At 38.1% G+C, this 21405-nt stretch overlaps 1 protein-coding gene across 2 annotated transcripts in view; it reads left to right on the forward strand.

Moving 5' to 3' along the window:
* The window catches only part of LOC127654795 (histone deacetylase 4-like), a 255719-nt gene extending 235485 nt beyond the window's left edge, over positions 1 to 20234 (forward strand). For both annotated transcript variants that reach the window (XM_052142223.1, XM_052142224.1), the window contains 3 exons: positions 12023 to 12107; positions 12541 to 12682; positions 13830 to 20234. In XM_052142223.1, coding sequence (XP_051998183.1) covers positions 12023 to 12107; positions 12541 to 12682; positions 13830 to 13869 — 267 coding nt within the window. In that variant the 3' untranslated portion in view covers positions 13870 to 20234. The remainder of the gene's footprint in view (positions 1 to 12022; positions 12108 to 12540; positions 12683 to 13829) is intronic.
* Positions 20235 to 21405: the final 1171 nt, after the last annotated feature.

A 21405-nucleotide genomic window follows, 5' to 3' on the forward strand; every position in this document is an offset into this window, starting at 1 on the left:
ATAAATCATCCACTTGACTCTTTTGAATTTCAAGTCAGGTAATTTTTATTTGTATAGCACTTTTCACAACACACATCGTTTCAAAGCAGCTTTACAGAAAATCATGCATTAACAGAAAATTAAACTGTAATATCTATAATGTCTTAGAGTCATCCTTGTGTAGTTTGATGAAATATGATTGTAAATTGTGTATAGAAATAAATCATGAAATAGTTAACTAATAATTGTATTTAGAACCCCAGTGATAATATGGAACACAAGAGGTGATGTTTTAACGAATATAGTGGCCGTATATTCAAAACAATAGCAGTGGATTGTGCCTCATTTTACATTTAAAAAAAGGACAACTGTGGCAGGGCGGAGGGCGGGGCCGGGTCGTGATCCTACACACCCGGTCCCGTATTAGGCTAATCAAGCCTCTGAGGTTTAAAGGCCGACTGCAGAGTATCGTGCGGGAAAGACACAAACACACACATGACGGACATGTCCGCTAACGATCTCTCTCTCCCGCACGACACCCTGCAGTCGACCTTTTTGCCTCGGAGGCTTGATTAGCCTAATACGGGACCGGGTGTGTAGGATCACGACCCGGTCCCGCCCTCCGCCCTGCCACAGACCCAAAAGATTCATAAAAGTAGTCCATGCGGCTCGTGCACAATATTCCAAGTCTTCTGAAGGCATATGATTTTGGTTTTGGTGAGAAACAATCTTGAAATTTAAGCAGGTTAAGAGAGAACCTGCTGACACATTCACGCTGGCCCAATGTGCCTCTAAAACACTTTAAATAGCATTCTGTCTCCAGAATGGCCTGTGTGGATACCGACGTCTACAATTGCACTTATTTTATACAGCTTCCCAGAGGCTAGCTGTTGCAGGCCACTGGGAATAGAGTACAGAGCAGTGAGTTTTGCCACTTTTTTTACCACCAGATGAGAGAGGATGGGCCTTGTTTCTGTTGTTATTGTAGCTCTTGAGACAAGACTGTATGTACATTCCTGGACCATTAAAACATTTGCTGGCTCGACTCCACGTGGATTTCTGGAGATGATGATCAAATAAACAAAACAATTAGACATGGTGTTTTCTGTGTGACTTGTGCACCATGAATTATATTTATGCCATAGAAATTGTATAAGTGGAGTTTATTTATTTAGGGGGGCTTTTATTGATATGCATAGTAGTAGAGTAAGAAAGGAAATAGGAAAAGGTGTAGAGAGGGAAACATGGCCTGGTCAGACACCACAGGTCAATGTTTGCCAGATTCATGCATGCAATGACTATTTCTGCATCATCCATTATAATGCAGCATGAATAAAAAAAAAGTTTAGGGAAACATTGACCCACCTGACTAGTTGACTAGTAAAAATGAGTCGTGCAAGTCAGAAAATATATACACTAAATAAACTGGACCCGTTTTCTGCACACTGGTGGTCTTCATGCAATAGCTATAATCGGTTTTCCTGCGCCAACTTATGCCTTTGACTTTGGTCAGTGGAATGGTGAAGGGAGACTGGGAATCAAGAGGACTGTCTGGCACTCCCTTCATCGCCTATTTGCTCCATGGAAAGGTTTGTTGTCATAGCTTGAAAAGCAAAGAGTGGAGACAGGTATCGATTATGTCTAGGGAAAAGGATTGATTTTCCTACGTATCGTGATCTTCATTTGAATGACCTCATTATCGATACTTAAACTTTGCAACTACTGTAACTACAATGAGAGTAAATCACTTGCAAATTAGACCAAATTAGACTGTGACGAGGACTAGGGTGTGGCCGGGCCGCGATGATGCACGGCTGCCACTGAATGAGCTGATCAGCAGGAGAGCGAGATAAAGGGGAGCCGGAGGCACCAGTTCAAGAGAGAGAGAGATGCACGTGGCTGCGTTGCATGTGTGTGTGTGTGTGTGTGTGTGTGTGTGTGTGTGTGTTTGTTTGTTTGTTTTATGTTACATTTTTTATTAAACTTTGTTTACTGTTCAGCCGGTTCCCGCCACCTCGTTGCCCGTCCTTTATATGTTACAGCGACTTAAAATGGCTTAAAATGTACCACTGGCTGGTAAATGTTCATATTTCACTCACCAGTAATTGAGTAGTATGGTGGCGAAGTAGTAGTTAATCATCCTTTCACTGTGTGTTAAGAGTAAAAGTTTGGAAAAGACTTGTTCCGTGTAATGTGTTTCCAAACGATGCAATCCATTTGTCATTAAATAATGTCTCTTTTAATATCCTTTCTGTTCTTTACAGTCAGTTGTTGATCAAAAACAACAAAACATAAACATCTAATTCTAATTGCGAATAGCACAGATGAGGTAAAGAAGCCATTGGAGCCGTTTATATGCACTCATTTACAGACACGCTTTACAGAAATGGCGTTTTTTTTTTTAAAGAGGCATTACGGATTTTTAGCATGTGCTCTACAAATCAATGTAAATACTTGTAAATAGTATAAACAATGCCTGAAACAATAAATGTGACAAAATATAATATATACAATATAATTTATTTATATAATACATGTTTTTGTACATTTTTTTAAAAGCACAAATGTGACCAAAATTATGAAAAACAAATAAAATGTGATTTGTAAAAAATATATATTTTTGTAATGTACCTAGTTAGAAAGTCCCCTGTATAATTAACAGCATTAGCTGGGAGAGGGTTTCTTTAGACATTGTAACTAAAATATACCCATATGAATCTATATCAAATCGAATCGAAAGCTTGTGAATAGGAATCAAATCGGGACATCTGTATCAATACCCAGGCCTAGTATTAAGCAAGCAAAATTTTGACAATATATTCTGACAATATATACTGTTAAACATATTTTTAAAAACTGCAGCACTCCACCATTGAAATCTGCTGCTTAAAAGAACCCAGAAGCACAGTTGCTTTCATGTGACTTCACAGTAATTTAATCTACAGAGTGCAGTCTCTGGAGAGATGTTCGAAAGGGGTGCTCAAAGTGGCATCTCACGCTCGCCCTCTCTTTCCTTTTAACTTTCAAGACACTGCCATAGCAGCCCATCTGAAAACAGTTAGCTTCACACCTCTCTCAGAAAGGGTCAATAATGGCACAAGAGACACAGGCAGACTTAAATAATCAAAGAAAATTGGAAACCACATAATACAGAGGAAGTGTGTGTCGTAAAGTCAAGAGAGTCTGATTTTACAGTAGATACTATGAAGGACTGGCTATCCCATGGCTTTGGACACTCAGAACAACTTTCTAACTGAAGACGACTTCGGAGCAAACACTTTTTCATGCATGCGCATTGTTTTAAAATCCGATTCATTGGCTCGACTTAATACAGCACCAAAAGTGCCCGCCCACTTTTTCAGCCGACATTGTTCCAGAAGTAATTTTCCCATTGGTTTTTGTTCCAAAGGGATTTCATAAATTTCAGAAGAGTTCTAAGCCACGTACCAAACAAACTAGCTCTAAGTTGAATTACAACGTTACAGACTGTGATTTGAAGCAAAAAAGTATTTGAAGATCTGACTAAATGACAAAGCATGTGTACTGAACATATGTCATGAGGGAATGAACTACAATCCCATGAAGCATCGTGAACAGCGTAATCACATTAAAAACGATGGAAAATATTAAACTATTGATTTAAAGTTGTTGGTTATAAATGCAGAAATATCTTATTGTAAGTTTCAGATATTTGAAAGAGTAGTGAAACCGACTCGCTTGTGTCACTCACAGATCATGGAAGTGGGAGGTCACTGCAGAGATCCTTTGCCGCACTTTGTTCGCAGTGATTCTCTGATTGCTGGATCTTTCCCTTTTAGGATCATGGGTAGTGTAGTTTCTAAATAGGATTTATACTACTAAAGTTGAAATAATGTGAAGTAATGGCATCAACAGAAGTATATACCATCGGTATATGGTATCGATAAAAATCAATTTCGCCTTTTGAGAAAATAAATTGCATTTTTACTTCCAGAACCTGACTTTTGCAATGAATAGCCCTTTGTGACTTTTTTGCTTCAGTGCTCCAACTATGAAAATTGGTAGCTTAGTTCAAATACACATTACTTGTTTTTCATGGCACCCATTCAGAGGGTCTTTACAGTTCAGCTAAATGGTCATTTGATGACCCATGCAAGACACCACAAAGGCCACAAAAAGAGAAGCCAAAAGCCAGATAGTTGATATTAAGAAACAAGAGCACAGACTGTAATCAGTATTGCAGGAAGCAGGTGTTTTATCATTGCATTGAAGCCTATATTGTAACAGAGGTGAAGTTCAGGGCAGTGAGTAGATGATGTAGATAGAGCTCGAGAGGTTTGAAGAGTAGGTTGCTTGCGTGTTGGAACTGGTGTCTCATGGGATAACAGGTGCTCTAGCTACCCAAACCTCTCAACTCGCCTGGAACAATATGAGGGTAAGCAAATACTGACCAATAATTTTGGGTTTTGGGTGAACTATCCCTTTAAATGACTGGGCTAGTATGAGAAATGTACCTCCTTTTTAAAAAGAACAAGTCACTGTTATAATAAGGATCGTGTTTTCTTTGAAAATTAGTCATATTAGAGGAGGCACTGTGATGGTAAATTCTCTCAGTTTTAAACATTAGGTTTTGGTGGGTAATCAAAGGTCTGGCTGGTTAAATAGCTCATGAATGATGCTTTGGCTCTGACGTCATTTAGCCTTGAACCCATGAATCATTGATGGATGTGTGCAAGCAGATGTTGCTCTCCAAATTGTGGTCATTAGCAATTATATGATAAACAGCATCCTAATAGGCTAATTGTTGCCAGTCACCAATGAAGTTCCATCTGTGTTAACCATCAGATACAGTAAACATGCAAGATTTCGCTATGATGCCTGAGGTTAAAATTCCATAATCCACTTTTGGTAAAACATAAGGACTGTTTGCCAGGTCACTGCAAAAATACAAGGTTGCAGTGTGAAAGTACCCTGAAACATTATCAGATCTGTTGGGCCTGGTCATGTGTATTCTAGCAAAATAACAACAGTCAGAGACCCTGTTGATGGGCCCGCCAAGAAATAAATACTCATCTAAATATTAATAACTACAGCCTTGACAGCATGAAATAGGTATTGTTTTAAAGCTTAGAAGCTGTACTTTACAATACATGTAGGCATTATGACCAAAACTGCTTTGAATTTTGAAAGTGTTCCATTCTTATATAACTTAATGAAAAATAAACAGAATATACCATTTAAACAATATGCTATCTGGCTAAAAACACGTTAGCTTTCCTGGATCAGATGACTTCATCAGAAATGATCTAGTACGTTATCCAGCAACATGGAACACTACACCAATCGTATTAGGTTTCAGATCGATGCAACTAGGGTGAAAGTCATCCAGATATGGGCAGAGAGGATCGTTTACTCTAATAGCATATGGCCAACAGGAAATTATGCCAAGTACATGACACAGACTAAATGATGGCACAAATGGGAGAATGGAATGGAATGAGATCTTGTTACTCATGCCTACATATTTTGGAGAGAGAGCATACCTTTAGTCATTGTTGTATTTGCATGTGTAGATACTTCTTATGTACTATTATTATGTTTTATTTGTTTGGAGAGGCTTTTGGACACTTAAAGACATTTTTGGACACTAGGACGAATTATTTTTGTATTGCTATAACTATTTATGATTTATTGTGTGTGCGCGTGAGATTTTTCCACAGTTTCTTAGGCTAGGAGTCTTTTTTTTATTTTTTATAAGCCTTTAATTTTGGGCATTGCCCTGAAACAGAAAAACACTTTCAGAGCTTAAAGCGTTAAAGGAATATTTCAACCAAAAAGGACAATTGTCATTATTTACTCACCATAACCTGTTCCAAAATATATTGTTTGTTTCTTGTATACAGAAATTATTAGTATTTAGTTTTTTATGGATACTGTGTCCATACCGTGAGCGTTCATACCAGAACATGCGCTGTTTAGCGCTTAACGCCACAATGTCTCGTGTGCACACATGGATCGTTGTGAATGAGCTTCTCTCATCGCGCTCATGGACTTGGAATAACGTATGGAAATTTTTTTCTATTTTTTGGGTCCTTTTTAAGCTTTAAATGGAGGCACTATAAGCTGCTGTTGTATTGAAAAGACATTTAGGTGAACTATTCCTTCAATGTTTGACGCAAAAGTAGTTTTCTCAAATCGTTTTAATTTCTTGCTCTTCAGGGTACTCGGTTAAACAGTCTTTTGGTAACCCTGTTTTGCATTCGCTTGGCTTCCATTAATGCACATTTAAAGGACATGCCCTATTCTCAACATACAGAATTTACAGTATATTGCTGCAGGCAGGTTGACATGAACCGTCCTAACAAAAGCTTTTCTTTTTCCTGGAGAACACGAGGGCCCTATCGCTCAGGCCACGAGTGAGGGGGAAAATCAAATAAATCCCACTGTCATTGTGTTTGCCGGCAACTGGCATGTGTTTCTTACATGCCAAGCAGCTTGGCATGCGCTGACAAGACCTATTAAAGTTTATAGACGTGCGGCAGGGCCGTCCGTCACAATGACGGACAGATCGGCCCCTTCCCCCTCAGCCAGTGCTAGGGCAGCAGAGGGTCATAGTCACAGCGGGGTTGGGGAGCTGAAAAGGGGTAGCTGAACCAAGAGGATTCCTGAGGGAGCATTCCAGGGAGACAAGCATTGACCTACAGTAAAACCACACAGCAGGAAAGTGTGAATGAATGACCAGCTGGCCTCAAATACTCAGACTATTCACCCCTCCACATGGGACTGCTGCCTTAAAGTCACATCGGAATGATTGTATTTTCAGAGATGAACTCCACCATAGTGTTGTAATTACTATGATGAATTTTAGTCAATCATGGGCGGCGATAGGGCTGGGCTTCTGGGGCTTCAGCTACTAATGTTTTCCGTAAAGCCCTGAATGGTTTTGTCATCTTTTAGTGATTTCAGAAAGTCTTTGGTATCAGTTGATACTAAAACATATTATACTTTTATATTTTAACAATGTATTTTAATATTAAGCAATATACAAATGTTGTACCACAGTATTAATAAAACCAAATAACACCATAATCAATATATGACACTAAAGTATATGCGCTGTCTTGTCAGCTGTGAACACACACAAGACAACTGCTCGCTATATGCGATTGCGGCTTTAGTACCAAATAATAAGATATACCCTGGCAGCCAGAAGTTTGGAATAATATACAGATTTTTACTCAAAGTGGCATTCAACAGATCACAATGAAATTACTATTACAATTTGAAAAAATACAAAGAGTTCTCATCAAAAAATCCTCCACTTGTAACAATGACAGCTTTGCAGATCCTTGACATTCTAGCCATCAGTTTGTCCAGATACTCGGGTGACATTTCACCCCAAGCTTCCTGTAGCACTTGCCATAGATGTGGCTGTCTTGTTGGGCACTTCTCAAACACCTTACAGTCTAGCTGATCCCACAAAAGCTCAATAGGGTTAAGATCTAACCTTTTTCTGTTTCAAAAGTGTCTTTTTCTTTGCAATTCTTCCCATAATGTCTGCACCCCTGAGTCTTCTATTTACTGTTGAACATGAAACTGGTGTTGAGCGGGTAGAATTCAATGAAGCTGTCAGATGAGGACATGTGAGACATATATTTCTGAAACTAGAGACTCTGATGTACTTATCATCTTGTTTAGTTGTACATCTGGCCTTCCACTTCTCTTTCTGTTCTTGTTAGAGCCAGTTGTCCTTTGTCTTTGAAGACTGTAGTGTACAACTTTGTATGTAATCTTCAGTTTTTTGGCATTTTCAAGCACATAGCCTTCATTCCTCAAAACAATGATTGACTGTTGAGTTTCTAGGAAAGCCGTTTCTTTTTTGCGATTTTTGACCTAATATTGCCCTTAAGATATGCCAGTTTTTTGCATACTGTGGCAATTCAAAAACAAACACAAGGACAATGATAAGCTTCATTAAACAAACCTGACTATGCTTTGTGATCAGTTGAATGCCACTTTTGTGAATTAAAGTACCAATTTCCTTCCAAAACAGCAAAATCTGTACATTATTCCAAACTTTTGGCCACCTGTGTATAACTCTGAAAACAAAGAGTAATATATACAGATGTGCTCGAGGAATTTGCAAACTTTAAGTCATGATCATGTTTTTTTCATGGGGGGGGTTTGCAAAAACTTTGGCGTGACTAGCAACAATTATTTTCTCATAAGCACCTATTTTAGTCTATTTACAGGATGCTTCTAAATGAACTTTTCAAAGAGCACCTGAAGAATGAATATAAAACTGTCAATTGTGCACAGTGTGCATCGAATTACGGAAAGCCGATAGGGACATTGTAGTGTTTTTTTTTTTTTAATCAGGTTCTTAAGTACATAGTGTTTAAAGCATGCCATTTCTGATCATACGTATGAGAGGAAAGTTAGTTGGACATTTTAGTTTTAGTTTCAGTCATATGTAAAGGTTTACTATATAAATAGAAATAACATTTACTATCTCACAGATGTAGCATTTAATGTAAAGTGTATTATATTTATAAATATCATCAAAGGATGGCCCCATTCAGTATGTATCCAAAGAGATCTGGGCTAAGCCCCAAATGTCTGACCCTAGAACCACCCCCGGTGTCAATTAATGAATCATGGTGGGCACAAATTGGTATTGGCCATAAACTAATTTGTACAGTCAACATTGTCAATGAAAAGGGATGGTTTACCTCTAAATTTGAATTCTATCTAATTTACAGTACTTGTATTTCTAAACCTGTATGACTTTAGTCTGTAAGTTTTAAAAACCTTCAAAAATCAAGTTTAAAAACAATCATTATCTTTGCACTTTCTTTATTGCTGCTAGTAGTGCAAAAATGACAGTTTACCTTCCACAGTTTTTGTCTATGTTGACTGTACATTTTTGTTTATATGAATTTTGTGTACTTGTGTTGAAGAATAGATATCAAGCTTACCAGAAAATACTACTTGTGAGGGGACTGGCTTGCGTGAGCAAACTACATTTTCAGACATTTTCTTTGGTAGTATGATAATGATAAAATACAAAAAAAATCTAAATTGCTCTATGCGCATGCTTTGTGCCTAATTTGGTTGCATTAGCGCTAGATACGTTTCCTTTCTTTGTCGGAATGTGAAAAAGAGTGAAAGAATTATAAGGTTGCCTAGTCCTTTTATTCAAACCAAAATCACTTGAATCACATCATAATTCTGATTTCCGAACTCGTAAGTAGGACCTTCCCAGGTAGAATTAAAGGCAGCACACATATGATTGTGGGATTCTACCAAGTTTGGAATAAGCACTCCACCTCTGAGTAGATAGCTAAATTACTCCCACAAAATAAATGTCAGTGAGACATGACCCACCACACGACTTTACATTTCTCAGAACAAACACTTTATTCAGTATGTGTTGCAGTACTTGTTTAAGGAAGCATGAGAGGTGTTGGGTGTGCGCTATCTTCTCAGAGCTGTTATGGTACATCCATTAGATCTCAGTGTGTGAGGTGCCAGTGGCTGAACAAGGCTCTCTTTTGTCCAGTGCAAGAGCGCTGTGTCTGGCAACCCTGGATCTTGGCCTTGTACTGCACTTGCTCTTGTTTGGCATTCTGCCTGATGCCCGAGGTTCTGAAAGGCAATGGCAGTCTTCCACTAGCTATGCAACACACTCATGCATTTCAACAAAAGGGTTTGTCTGCCTGCCTGCCTGCCTGTCTGAAGTCAGCTCGGTGTGGAAATCTTAGTGTACCGTCAATGCTGTAACCTTGCAGTTAGCACATTGAGCTTTGGTGCTCATGTGGGCAGTGCAAGTTTGAATTTAACTGGTAGAATTAGTTGGACTAAAAAGCTTTAACATGACTGAAATTGAAATTTAAAAAGTGCATTTAAACATACTTTGTGTTTATGAGAGGAATTGGACAGTGTGTGTTCTTAGTATGAGGGTGATTGTGTTAGAAATGCCAAGGGGGTTTGATATGTCCATGTGTCGTGCCACAGCAAGATTACATTTTCCGTCTCCTCAGAAGGCCTTCAGTCCCCCTGCCCTCGTCTTATTTGTTTTAATTAAACCAAAGCTTCCAGCCTTGCTGAGGAGTAGAGCATGATCTCTCTCTCAGTCTCTCTCTCTCTCTGTCTTTCTCTCCCTCTCCTCTTGCTATATTCACTCCACCCCTTTTTCAAACATTATTTTTACTCATCTTTGTCATGCAAATGCTTTATGAAGGGTAAATGACAGCATGCATGCCTTTGTCTTCATCTTTAATGTTTGCACATAAAATGCTTGGCTGTGGATTTTGTGTTTTTCACACGGGGTGAAAAAATGCAGCACTCAGCCAGCGGGAAATGGGATCATTCCACATGAGGAATGCAGTGTCTTATGCTCGCCGTTTCCTCTGAGCCCTGGCCCCGTTGGTCCCTGAACTGTCGTGAGGTTTGCCTGTGTGGTATGACAAAGCACAAAGCCCTGTATTGTTGACTTTGTTTAGAGAATTTTCGAATACAGCATTCAACACATCTGGGAGCCCCCATCAGAGAGCAAACACTGCTTTGCTATTGCATTTAATGTCAGGTAACCATCGGTGGTCCCCTGCAAACAAAAACCAGCAGGGCCAGCTTCCATAAATATGTCAGTGATGTGTATTTTGTAGTTTGTTGTCAGTTGCTGAATGATCTTACCTCATAGAGTGTCCTAGCCAGGTGCAAAGTGACAAAGTAATATATCTGCCACTCTGACACTAAATGCTGCACAACACCACACAATCACAGCCAATCAAAAACATATTTGATGTTGAATATACAGCTATGTGGACCAGTGAGATTTCACTCTGGGCAGGGCTTAGCCATGCATTTGTGTAGAAATAGAAAACGAGCAATTGACAGAATGTCCTTAAAATTAATATCCAGGTCTGTCTTGTCAATACAACAGAAGTTGGGTCAATTTAAAGGGATAGTTCACCCAAAAATGAAATTTCTCTCATCATATCCTCACCTCATGCCATCTCAGCAGAACACCAATGGAGAATTTTAGAAGAATATTTCAGCTCTGTAGGTCCATACAATGCAAATGATGGTGACCAGACCTTTCAAGCTCCAAAAATCACATAAATGCTGCATAAAAGTAATCCATACAATTCCAGTGGTTTAATATATGTCCTATAAACAGATCAATATTTCAATCCTTTTTTATTACAAATCTCCACTTTCACTTTCAAAAAGTGGAGATTTATAGTAAAAAATGACTTACATTTTGATCTGTATCTCACCCAGACCTATCATATCGCTTCTGAAGACTTATATTTAACCACTGGAGTCGTATGGATTTCTTTTTTGCTGACTTTATGAGATTTGTTTGAGCTTGAAAGGTCTGGTCAGCATTCTTTTTGCATTGTTTTGCATTGTTTTGTTCTGCAGAAGAAAGTCATACACATCTGGGATGGCATGAGGGTGAAGAAACGATGAGAGAATTTAAATTTTTGGGTGAACTGTGCCTTTAAAGCTAAAAAAAAAGATCATATAAAGAATCATAAATGTAGTCCATGCATCTCATGCTTTATATTCCACACCTTCTGAAGTTGTACAATCTTAATGTAAAAATTATTTACGATATCATTTTCATTGAAAATCTTGATATTCTTTTCGCATTCATGAATACAAAGGAGAAGCTTGTTCACAAAGGCACATGGGTTCATGCGAGAACTTGTATTGTTTTTAGTTCTTAAGAACATTAGTTGTAAGGTTTGGGTAAACTACGTTATTATGATTTTGTAACTTTGCAGTATTTTGCTTTCACTGAGGACAGAAGAATTACTTGATGTTGGAAAACTGTGATGTCACTCCTGGCTAGGACAGCTTGTTACAGTTTATATTCTGTATTTTAAGTGGTGTTATACTGGATATAGATGGTGTTATGGACCAACAATAACACTGTTTGGGCTGATTAGACTGTCACTGGATTCCTTCCAAAGCATTTTAAATATTTCTGTCCCTCATTTAATCAGATGTTGATTATGGTGAAGTACTGAAGTATCTGTTATCTTCTTTTCAGTTGGAGCCTCTCCCTGAAGAAGTGCTGCAACAGAGGCCGAACCCCAATGCCGTTCACTCCATGGAGAAAGTTCTGGAAGTCCACAGTGAGTGCAAGCATAAAGTCTCAGACCATTGCTGCTTACACTGACCGTCTGATGCAGATTACACACAAAACTAGCAAGTTCTTTCTTGATATGGCAAGCTCTAATCTGATTAGCGGGCTTTCCGCAACCTCAAATTAAAGGTACACAGGTTTTATTTTTTTTACCATTCCACCTGGAAATCAAGTTGTACCAGGTTGATACAATGTGGTTCATGGCTAGAATAAGCTGCAATATGGACCAGACTTTATGCTGATAGTAAAAAATCTGGCTAGGAGAGAATAGCATGCATATGACCTCTTTCCATGACATTTTGCTTCTCTGTGTTCCATGTTTAACATTTTCCTGAAATTATCAAGTACTTCTGCCTGTGTCACATATTTCGGCCTTTTACCACATGTTTGAGGTTGACATTTGACATTGTTTTGTGGCATAGGTAAATACTGGCGCTCGCTGCAGCGATCTGCCTCGACTCTGGGCTACTCTCTGCTGGAGGCTCAGAGGTGTGAAACTGAAGAGGCGGAGACTGTGACCGCCATGGCCTCCCTGTCTGTAGCCAACAAGAACTTGGGGAAGAGGTGCGCTCATCTCACAGTGTCGTGTGTTTGTGTGTGTCTGTTAGTCCCCAAAAAGATTCGGACACTTACAGGGAAAGTTCATTTTCATTGCATGGAAAAAAAGATGCAATGAAAGTGGTCACTGAGGCTATAATTCTGCATTTTCTTTTGTGGTCTGTGGAAGATAGAAAGTCATACAGGTTTGGAGCAACAATGAGGGTGAGTAAATGATGACAGAATTGTAATTTTTGTGGTGAAGTATCCATTTAAGTGTCTTAATGCTGTTTGGGGACACTGTATTTGCTCAGACCAAGCTTTGAAAGTGTGTCTCTAAATGTGACCCCATGTGATTTTATAAAAGAGTGAGGGGTCTCTGATTGGACAGCAGTGTTTCTGAGGAGTCTCAGAATGAGCATGGCTGATGCAAGGCAGACGTCCAGCAAAACTGGGCTTCTGAGAGACACCCTCTGCCAGAGTTCTAATTGAAAACACATAGGCAACATTGAGCACAGATGCCTGAAGTTTCTGGACCATCCTTACACACTCACTCTTACACAAAAGGATATACTGTACATGCGGCAAGCACAGGTTTACACATCCCATTATGTCCTATTATTCTTATTAGGGGCGAAGTAACAAAGGTACATTCTGTATCTGGTTTTCCAAATTAAGATTTTTCTGCATCTTCTAGGGGGCCCCTAGATTCAGATGGTAAAAAGCAGTGAGATTTTGCCTAATCTTTGCCAAAATTGGTGCAGATCATGTTCATACAAAGCCTCACAAAAACCATCAAATAGATTTTTGGTGTCCGATACTGTTTTTTAGAAACACCCTGTCGAAGACAATCATTTGATGCATTACCTCAGCAACTGATTTTAAACGTATCATTGCCCAGAGATTACCACATGTATTTGTTTACAGTGCTATATGTTTGTCAAAAAGTTTATATCAATTAAGTTATTTGAAAAAAAAAATGTATGCAACTTGGATGACATGCAGTGAAGATGTTGCTGTTATAGTGCTGTTAGTAACTCCTTACACAGCGATCCTGAGGAACTTGTGTTCTGTGTATAAAACACATTTCTATTACATGTGTATGTATGTGTACATGTAGGAGAACGATGCTCTCATGATAAAATCAAGAATGTCTGTATATGTCCCCCAACAGGACAGAGGAGGAGCCCATGGAAGAGGAACCTCCATTGTAGAAGGTCCGTTTAACTGCCTTGATAACCCTCTTGGCTCAGAGCCTCTTGAAGTCTCCGTGCTCACTCTGCTCTCTCCACTCGTTTCATTTTTTTGTCCCGCCCCTGTCTGGCAGGGCATGATGTGCGCACTTTAAGCATGGGACTCGAAACGGCCTAAAGAAACCTCCATGACACCCAGAGTGCAACAGTCTCAGCCGTGTTAGTCAGTCTCTGTCCGTGGCAGAACTACTAGGATTCTGTACCTGGTCTGTCAACATGGATGCAAACTTTTGAGCAGGACATTGACTTATGTTCCATTGTTAGATGTGAGAGCTGGTGCTTTCAACAACAACTTTTGTTATCTTTCTTTCCAGAGCCACTAAAGTCCACATGACTGACTTTGGCTGTGGGCCTCAATGCAGCCGCATCCTTCTTGTTTTATTCGTTGTCATGTTTGTTTGTCTTTTCTTGAGAAAAGAAGTGACTCGTTCCATTTGTCATCCAAGTTACTGCTAAATGCTTCTGACGTTGATTTTGGAAGATGAGATCTGAGATTGGGAGAGAGTGAAGAATTGGGAAACCCAACCGAGAGCCATTAGAGTGGACAATGCGAGTTTGTGCCTTTTTTTTGTGATGGATTGAGAAGAACATTGCCTTAAACTAGTTACAGGAGGGGTTGAAGATGATGAGCTCCATTCCACCTCTGTTATTGCTTTTCAAGAGGTGGTACATGTGAGGGTCAAAGGCTGGCCTGAAGAATCGAAAAAACCCCTCAGCATGTTTACCAGGAACTCCCTGCAGAAATTGTCATGCTTCACACACATTTTTTTTCTTTTTTTTTCTCTGTTCTGTCATTTTACTGTGCTTGTGTTGGACATATCAAATGAACTTGTAAGGTAGTTGCCAGCTATCCAAGGGCAAACATTGTTTGAGCACTTTTCAATTGAATTCTCCAGTGCTTTAGAAGGCAAGCCAACGTGTAGCGACTTTTCAACTCTAATGACCAAATACACACCTCGTCCTCCTCTTCGAAAGCATTGACCAGCATGCACCATTGCGGAACAGCTTTCTATCTGCCATAGATTACAGCAACTATTTCAAAGCATGAATTTGCCGTTAAACCAGTAGTTATCTGCCACTAGCTGCAAGCATTTAGTATAGGGCTGCAATAACGATTTGTCATACATAAAAAAAACACACAATTTGTGCTTTAAAAGAAACTATATTTTTCCCTCTCTCAACTTTTATACTCATGAATGTCTAGTTTTCCGATTCCTTTACAGTTAATCAAGGCCACTAGCGTATCACTACTATTATTCTACTCAGCAGATGGTCAGTTTTATTGACACCTTTAAAAAAACAAGAGGAAAAGGGCTGGTTAAGATTTTAAATGAACCATTTCGCCTTCAGATATGCCTCCTGGTGAGATATAGGGCTGGTGTAAAGCGACACGTTTCCTGCCGACTGGCCTGTGCAAGGGCATCGCTACACAACGTAATGGTCCTTTTACTATAGGGGCAGGTGCTACAACACAATCCAGGAAGTAGTGAGACCACCAGCTTCCACTCAGAAAACAATCGTAAAAACACCTCTGAGACAACTGTGATACTCAGACAATCTGCATGTGACTATTTTGATGTAGAGTTTTGTAGCTGCATCCTTGACCTGTAGGGGGCAGTGCACCAATGCTTTTAAATGGCACATACAGTAGAACTGTACATATATATGCAATTATGCATGCTGACAGTTGATCATTTGGCTTGACTTTGATTGTACATTTACCTTTTGGATTCTGGACTGGTTAAGTGGTAATTATTTTGTTTGACAACACTGACTCATGTTTAGCCTCTTGGCAACTACCTTTGGCATTCTTTTTCATGTGTATCATGTACGTTAAATATGAGACACATTAAGGAAGGCGATTTGATTCACTGTTGCCATTGTTCCTTGACTTCATTTTTGTATATGCCTGTCACGTATGACTACTCCACTATGGGCTTTCGCCCATTTTGTTTCCCTGTTTGTCTATGTTTTATTACTTTTTTCTGGCCTTGTGACCTTGTTTGTCCTGTTTTTGTACTTTTTTTTTTTTTTTTGTTCATTGTTCATTTATATAGTTGACAATGTGTTTTACATGCATAAGATCTTTAGTTTCTTGTTTCAGAGAGTAACAGACTTTTTTAAACTTTTTTTTTTTTCATTTGTTTTAACTTTTATTAGTTTTTTATAGGTGAAGGGAGGGAGATGGTTTTACTTTGTATACTGATTCCAACAATTGTGTATTTACTGCGTTCTGTTCATAATAGATTTATATTACAAAGATCTATAGATATATTATATATTATAAATATTGCAGACTCAAATGAGAAAATTAGTATTGCAAAGTGATGTACAGTATATCAGTACGTGGTCTGGCTTTTCCCATCACTGGTTTCACTGAAGGCACTGTTTAAAGCTGCTGTTGGTTTTATGCATTCACAGTAGCATTACTCTGGCACCACAACCGCTTAATCAAAAGTCAAAATGCTCGTCATGATTCTGGCTTCATTGTGACAGAGCTCTTACTAAGCTAATACAAAAAGCGCTCGGAAAATATTATGGACTGACACTTTAAATTTAATGCCGAGTGAATTTGGTTTGAAAAGTAGAGTAGATGCTGACATCACAATTATCTTTGTTTCGTCAATGCAAAATGGATTTCAGTTGTTATATTCTACCTTTCAGGATTTTTAATATGTTTGAGTTCCTTAAGTTAGCATTGGGTAAATCTCTCCAAACCTGTTCAGAACATGCCTGGGTCGTATTTCCTTCCCAAAATCAGAAGATATTATATTTTGCTTAAATGTTAATAAATGTATATTTAAGCATATCAATATTGAAAGTATAATAAATGAAGATATTTACATTGTGACATTATTTTCATGAAAATTAAGCAAATTTCCCCCAAATTCCAACTTGCTCTCATGGCAAATAGTAATAATCATACTATTATTACGATTTGCCATGAGACTGGGTTGGCGAAATCGTATGTGTTGGCTTGTACAAAAACATACAACTTTTACTCCCATAAAGAAAAATAAACAAACCATGTTATTGAAAGTTTTCCTAAGATAAACCCCAAACCAAAAACGAACCATAAAGTCTAACTCCTTACCCAAACCCTGATTTTAATTTTCTAATTTTAAGACAATCAATGTTGTGTACAATGGAAGAAAGAGAAACATTAGGGTTTTAAGTGAGCATTCTTACCATTTTTCCATAGTTTTGTATCAATTTAAAATTGTTGGTTGAATGGTTGCTCTCGATGGGTATAAAAGTTTTCATTAGAACAAAGCTGTATGATATCTTACAATTTTAACAACTTGTACAACTGATTACGAGCTGAGACTTCCAAAATCTCATCGCTGTAATGCAAAAACGTAATTACTTGAATGTGATATTTTTATACATCATGGCAGTATTTGTTGTTCTTTTAAGTCATGCTGATTTAAAGGACCCACTTAATATTAGATGTCTTTAACTATTATGTACTTAAGCATTTGACACAATGTACTTATTATGTAAATACCTGCTGTTGCATTGTACTTACATTTAAAGTACCTGCATTGCATTACTTCTGTAGTTACACTGTGAACTTTAACCCTAAGCCTAACCCTCTTCCAATCCTAACCCTACTTGTACCTCAAACTCAGTAGCAGTAAATGTGAATCTTGTGACAATTTGGCAGAAAAACATGAAGTTACACATTGTATTGTATAGAGGTCGACCGATAGTGGACTTTGCCGATACATATAACTAAGTTGCTAGAAAAGGCCAATAACCAATTAATCGACCAATTCATTTTTGAAATCGATTAATAGAATGCCAAGACATTTCCTTAGTCATCACAGGCATAGAGTACAAAATGAATAAAATCACAGATGTAGTTTATTTTTTTAAAGTGCACCTATTATGGTTTTGAAATGTGCCTAATTTAGATTTAAAGGTCTCATACAATAGATTTACATGCATCCAAGGTCAAAAAACACTTTAATTTGCAGCATTACCTTTTTTCCCCAGTGTCAAATACATCTCGTTCAATGAACCGCTCTAAAGGATTCATTCTAAACTCCTCCTTTCAGAGAGCCTACTCTGATCTGATTGGTCTACCGCTGTGTAGTCTAGTGTTTGAGGGAGTGTCAAAACGGTTCGCGAGCAGCCAATGGAGGTGTGTTTTTTGTTACCAAATTACATAGGTTAGTACAGGAAGTAAGTCTGGAATTACTAACGACTCATCTCAGGTGTTAAGAATCGGTTCTTTCTTTTGGAAGTCAATAACTCTGTTTGTCGTGCACTTTGATTTTTGAAACTTTGCAGACTTTTTTACATTCACAAACAGCTATATAACACACTACATGAATGGTAATATTTGAAAAACCATAATAGGTGCTCTTTAACTAATAATAATCATAAATAAAGAAGATTTGGTGCATAACATGGGACTTTTAATACTAAACATGCCTGAAACCAACTGGGGACTCTTATTTTGAAATGACAGAGACTTGGCTCCATTATAAAGCTCTATTTGTAATATTTACCAAATTAAGGTTTTATAGCCTATATATTATTATTCATAATATATGAAGTATGTGCTGATGAGGGACGTTTCCAGATGGTCACATTTTTCTTTGCATGCAATCACTTCAATTTAAAAAAGTAATTATCAAAGGAACATGGAGGAATAAAAAAAAATATCGGGATAGATTTTTGCTGATAACCGATAGTTCCAAAAAAGCAATTATCAATTAATCGGTAAAATCTCTAGAATTGTGTGTATTTTAAAGTTTGTACATAGTAGTTAGATGCATCTAATATAAAGTGGGAACGATTTAAAAAAAAAAAAAAAAGTTACAATCGCCACTAAGAAAAATAGAAATTACAATAATAATAATAATAATAATAATCTCTAAAGTAAAATGTCAGGGTGCATTACAGTAATGAGAATTTGGGGTGAAATGTGCTTAATTGTCATGACAATAATGTGGTCCTAAAAATAAGCTTCTGCATGTAAAATAAAGTTTCTTTTGGGGTGTAATATAACCTGGATTTTTTTCATGAAATTAAATTCACTTGTTATTGTTTCGTTTGGGCAAATGATGTCAGCAGTCACTCTCCGGACTCATCTGTTTGTAAAATATGTCTTACTCCTTTCAAGAATTATCTATTTTGGGCCTTTTTGCTGTATCATATCCAAACCATGTCCATCAAATCTGAATTATTTTTTTAAGGAAGTGCAAAGGCTGACATTTATTGAAAATGTCCTGGAAAAGTAAAGCAGTGTTCCCAAAGAGTCTCGTAATAACGCTAATACTCAAACTAATAAAAACAGCTAGTGACTAATCGGCCCATAACTCCAAACCACTTTGCAATAACAGTCTCAACAACGGCAGCCTATCCAATACGGTCTTGCTCAAAGGGACATCATTATCCGGTTCATCCGGATAGTCATTTTACTTTCCTCTTGTTTTGTATAAAAGAGAATAAGCATTCCATTTGTTTTCCCCATTTTATTTTACCTATCTGTCATTCCTGCTAATTTACCATGAGGTCTGGCCTGAGTGTTGTTTATTTGCAGGCCAGGGTGAAGTTGATTTCATTCTCTCTCCTTGACAGCTGTAGATTTCTGCATGGTTTGTGTGTCAGCATGCCTGTATGTCCTTGTAACATATTTGCACAAAGGAGGAACACAGGAGGGTTTGAGGCTTTTACAACATTGGAGAACGCATAGGATGGAAGCTGTTCTGTTCCTCCTCAGTTTCTGGTCAGTAAAGCAGACAGAATGATGCTTTTTGTGTCCGACGGATGTGCTTTTTACTTGTTTAAAAAATGAATGAAAGAAAAATGACTTTTGAATATTTTACAGCAACACAGCAAAGTTATCTAGCACTTGTGGCATACAGCCTAGAATGTTTTGTATTTATGTAGAGCATTGTTTTAGGTGAACTACAAACTACACTACACAGACTGGCCTGTGTGACTTTTTTGCTTTAGGTTTGTTTTCTTTTTCTTTTCTAATCTTCTTCTGGAGGTATTTTTGGGGCTGGAGGAAGACTAGGAAAAGCTTAGGGTTGTTCCTTTAGAACATCTGGAATCATCAAAGGGCATTTCCAGATGCTTGACGGATATATCATCAGTTTGTCAAAATAAAATAAAATAAAAAAACACTTATCAGCCAGTAATACCTGTGACCACTGTGGCTCGAGAACAGTTCTAGGTTTACAAAAATGTAAGAAATGCATATTATTTTTGTCACTTTGTTTTTCCATTGTTACAATAGAACTTTTCTTGGGACCTTTGCTCTAATGTTTGTCTTTGACAGCAATTATAAAGTACCTTGTTTTTGAATACCACAATGTCTTAGTTTTTATTTCCTAGATCATTCTCTCAGTAAAATAACCATGCTGACAGCTTTGTAATGAAAAATAATACTTTTATACATTTTATGTATCATTTTACACTTCTTAATCACTTTCTTATGTGGGGATACTTTATTTCGTCTTTCGCTTTCTCTCATGATATCATACTTTGTATTGTTTGATCCCAAATATAGACATGATTGTCTAACTGGGGCTGGGTGCTATCAATTAAGAATTCAGTAAATGTTCAATTCTAAAAGAAAATGTTGCCTATGGTTTTGAGGTTTTATTTTTACTTTCATTTATTTGCGATGGAAAATCAATATCAAGTTCCAAATAAAAAAGAAAATAATAAATTGAGAATCAAAGTACCTTAAATTTGTTAATTCCCTGGGATACACATGGTTATTTAAAGGAATGTTTCATGTTCAATACAAGTTGAATCAAGTCAAAAACATTATGACCACTCACAGGTGAAGTGAAAAACTTTGATCATCTCCTAACAAGTCCACATGTCAAGGTCTGGGTAGATTAGATTGTAAGCGACAATCAGTTTTCATTGTCATCGTGTTGAATGCAGGAGAAATGGGCAGGAGTAAAGAAAGACCTGAGCGACTTTGACAAGGGACAAATTGTTATAGCTAGATGACAGGGACAGAGCATCTCTGAAATGGCATGGTTTGTGGGGTGCTCCAAGTCAGCAGTGGTGAATACCTACCTTTCAGTGGTCCGACAAGGGGCAAACCAAAAACCAGCGACAGGGTATTTGGCGCTCAAGGCTCATCAATGTGCAAGGGCAACCATAGATATCCCATCTGATCTGAACCGAGGGAAGGTCTACTGTGGATCAAGTCACAGAAAATGTTAATGAAGATTACAGGAGGAATGTGTCACTGTCACAACACACAGTGCATCACACCCTGCTGTGTATGTGGCTGTGTAGCCGCAGACCAGCCAGAGTGCAGATGATGGCCCCTGTCCACCGTCAAAAGCACTTACAATGGGGACGCAAGCGTCGGCACTGGACCTTGGAGCAGTGGAAGGTTGTGTGGTCCAGTTTTCGTTTACATCACATGGACGGCCGTGTACATGTGTGCCGTTTACCTAGGGATGTGATGGCACCAGGATGCACAGTGAAAAGACAACAAGACGTTGGAGGGAG

This window comes from Xyrauchen texanus, chromosome 14 (genome assembly GCF_025860055.1).
Source record: "Xyrauchen texanus isolate HMW12.3.18 chromosome 14, RBS_HiC_50CHRs, whole genome shotgun sequence".
Classification (NCBI taxonomy): Eukaryota; Metazoa; Chordata; class Actinopteri; order Cypriniformes; family Catostomidae; genus Xyrauchen; species Xyrauchen texanus.